The 2,371-nt window shown below is 39.1% G+C and overlaps 1 protein-coding gene across 3 annotated transcripts in view; it reads left to right on the top strand.

The window, feature by feature from the left end:
• Positions 1 to 2,371, top strand: part of heg1 (heart development protein with EGF-like domains 1) — a 28,200-nt gene that overhangs the window by 16,570 nt on the left and 9,259 nt on the right. For 2 of the 3 annotated variants that reach the window (XM_024138046.2, XM_024138047.2), the window contains 4 exons: positions 377 to 419; positions 502 to 539; positions 1,775 to 1,862; positions 2,134 to 2,311. In XM_024138046.2, the coding sequence (XP_023993814.1) occupies positions 377 to 419; positions 502 to 539; positions 1,775 to 1,862; positions 2,134 to 2,311 (347 nt within the window). Of the gene's footprint in view, positions 1 to 376; positions 420 to 501; positions 540 to 1,774; positions 1,863 to 2,133; positions 2,355 to 2,371 lie in introns of all 3 variants that reach the window. The other variant, XM_070439056.1, reaches the window with a different exon arrangement.

Here is a 2,371-nt window from a genome sequence, read left to right as displayed (position 1 = left end):
TAGGTGGGGCCTGGGTCTGGTGGAGGGAGAGGATAGGCCTCAGTCCTGCATAGGTGGGGCCTGGGTCTGGTGGGAGGAGGGATTAGGCCTCAGTCCTGCATAGGTGGCTGGGGCATGGAAGGATGGAGCGAGCAGACGTTAGAGCACAACATAGCGTTTTTCCTATTGACATGTTCAAGTAGCCCCCCCCTCTCCCGTTTCAGTCTTTTTTTCCGTTTGTGGCCAAGTGAATATGAACCTGGGTCAATCTTCTGTAAAATTCACTTAATTCTTTTTATTTCATTGTAGCAAGCATCGTATTGAAAAGAAAATGCATTATATAACTGAAACGTTCTTGTTTTGAAATGATTTTAAAATAACATTCCTTATCTTACAGAATGTGGTGATGGACTGAAACGGGTCAATGGAACCTGTGTCAGGTAAGCAATGAGAGCTCTAATCCATGGACCATTCTGTTAATTCCATGCTTTGGTCTTTTATTTGGTTGTTTATATCTTTCAGGTGCACATTTGGATTTGGAGGATTCAACTGTGGAAATTGTAAGTAGGAGAGTTTAATAACAAAAATAATAATTTAAAAAGTGTGAGGAAAAAGATACAATTGAGAATCAAGACAACATAATCATTTAAAGGTATCCTTCAGGATGTATCTTCTTCCCCAGAGTCAGATGAACCATAGTCACGGGAGGTTGTGGTGCCTAGGGTGCTGCAGCATCCCCTAAAGAATCTGAATGAAAAAAAATATTTTATCAATAATTTTATTTTGTTTTTTCTTCACAAAAGTAGTGCACTGGGCTTTTACCAACCCTGTATAAGCAGACCYATACAGCCATCTGTAGTGTGGGCAAAAAAAAAATTATGCAGTCATTTTATGCAGTCAATGAAGCGCCAGAGCCCTATACTGCGAATTAGCGAGTTCATCTCGGGATTACCGTTATCACCTTTTAGCCAGGTGCATTTTTATGGCATCGAATCCTTCAGAACTAACCTGCTCTGGGACAAGCTAACTCCATTTATCCTGAGGTGTCTGAGCCATGAGTTTAGGACCAATGAAATCAGATACTCTCGTAAAGATTGTGCCATCATCCCTTGCATTTGAGGAAGAAGACTGATTATTTTATTAATCAAATGTATATTTTTTMTGTGTAAAAAATACCTATCACATTACAAATTTAGTTAAATAAAGTTAAAATAAAGTAGTAACGACAGTGTTTTCTTTCCAATCTTTGTTTTTCATAGGATTGTATTTTGAAATTTGCGAAAGGCAAACTGACAGCCGCAACCAACCATAGACATAAAATCCATAGATTACAGTTTCCATTCATGTCAAGACTGGCAGCCATTGTTAGTGTTCCCGTGAGTTTAACAGTCAAACTGCCAGTGTTAACGATAAGTAATAAAAAAAYACAACTCTTCTAAAATCCTATTTCACACCATAAKCTGCTGAATTTGAAAAATCACTMGTCTGTCATTTTGATTTCGGCACAAATTAAAATGTGGCACTGACTCGCCCATGGATTGATGTTCCAGCATTGTCTCAATGAAGAGTTTGGCGTTCGACTAGCAATGTAGGACATGCACGTGCAGTTACAAGCCTGCTAGAGTTAGCGGCAGACGGACGAGCAATGTCCACGGTCGTAGTACGGATGAAACCTGAGCTGGAATGTGAAGCTGGCTAGCTGTAAAAAAATAAAAAAGTCTGAGTAGATCTAACTTGCTTTGTAGTATACCACTCAGACCTCCAGTTTATTCATAATGTTTTGTGTTTCTACTAGTCTACAAGCTGATAGCTGTGGTGGTATCGCCAGCAGGGGGTGGCCTACTCCTTATTCTCATCATCGCTCTCATTGTCACCTGGTGCAAGTAAGACTCAATGACACTAGTACTGTTGTTATTACCATCTAATAACACAATAATAGAATTACAAAACCTAATTCCTTATTCTCAGTCCATGTTGTATTATATTTATCAAACTAATAATATCTCAATTAGAAAACTTTATTGTCCACACAATTTGGAAATAACATAAGCGTTAATAATGATGTAATAACGCAATAATAACATGCAAATGTTTTACTAAACTCAGTCAATGTGCTGCCATTGAACTAATATTTGTCTGTCTATCTCTTTACAGGAAAGACAAGAATGACATCAATAAGATTATTTTCAAAAGCGGAGATTTTCAGATGTCGCCGTACGCAGAGTTCCCGAAGAGTAACCGTGTTTCTATMGAGTGGGGGAGGGAAACCATCGAGTTGCAGGACAACGGTAGCACCAAGAACCTGCTGCAGATGACAGACATCTACTACTCTGTACGTATAGAACCTGCTACAGATGACAGACATCTACTACTCTGTACGTATAGAACCTGC

This window comes from Salvelinus sp. IW2-2015, unplaced genomic scaffold, assembly GCF_002910315.2.
Source record: "Salvelinus sp. IW2-2015 unplaced genomic scaffold, ASM291031v2 Un_scaffold1380, whole genome shotgun sequence".
Classification (NCBI taxonomy): Eukaryota; Metazoa; Chordata; class Actinopteri; order Salmoniformes; family Salmonidae; genus Salvelinus; species Salvelinus sp. IW2-2015.
The sequence above is the reverse complement of the archived record's forward strand: the minus strand, read 5'-3'. Positions and strand labels throughout refer to the sequence as shown.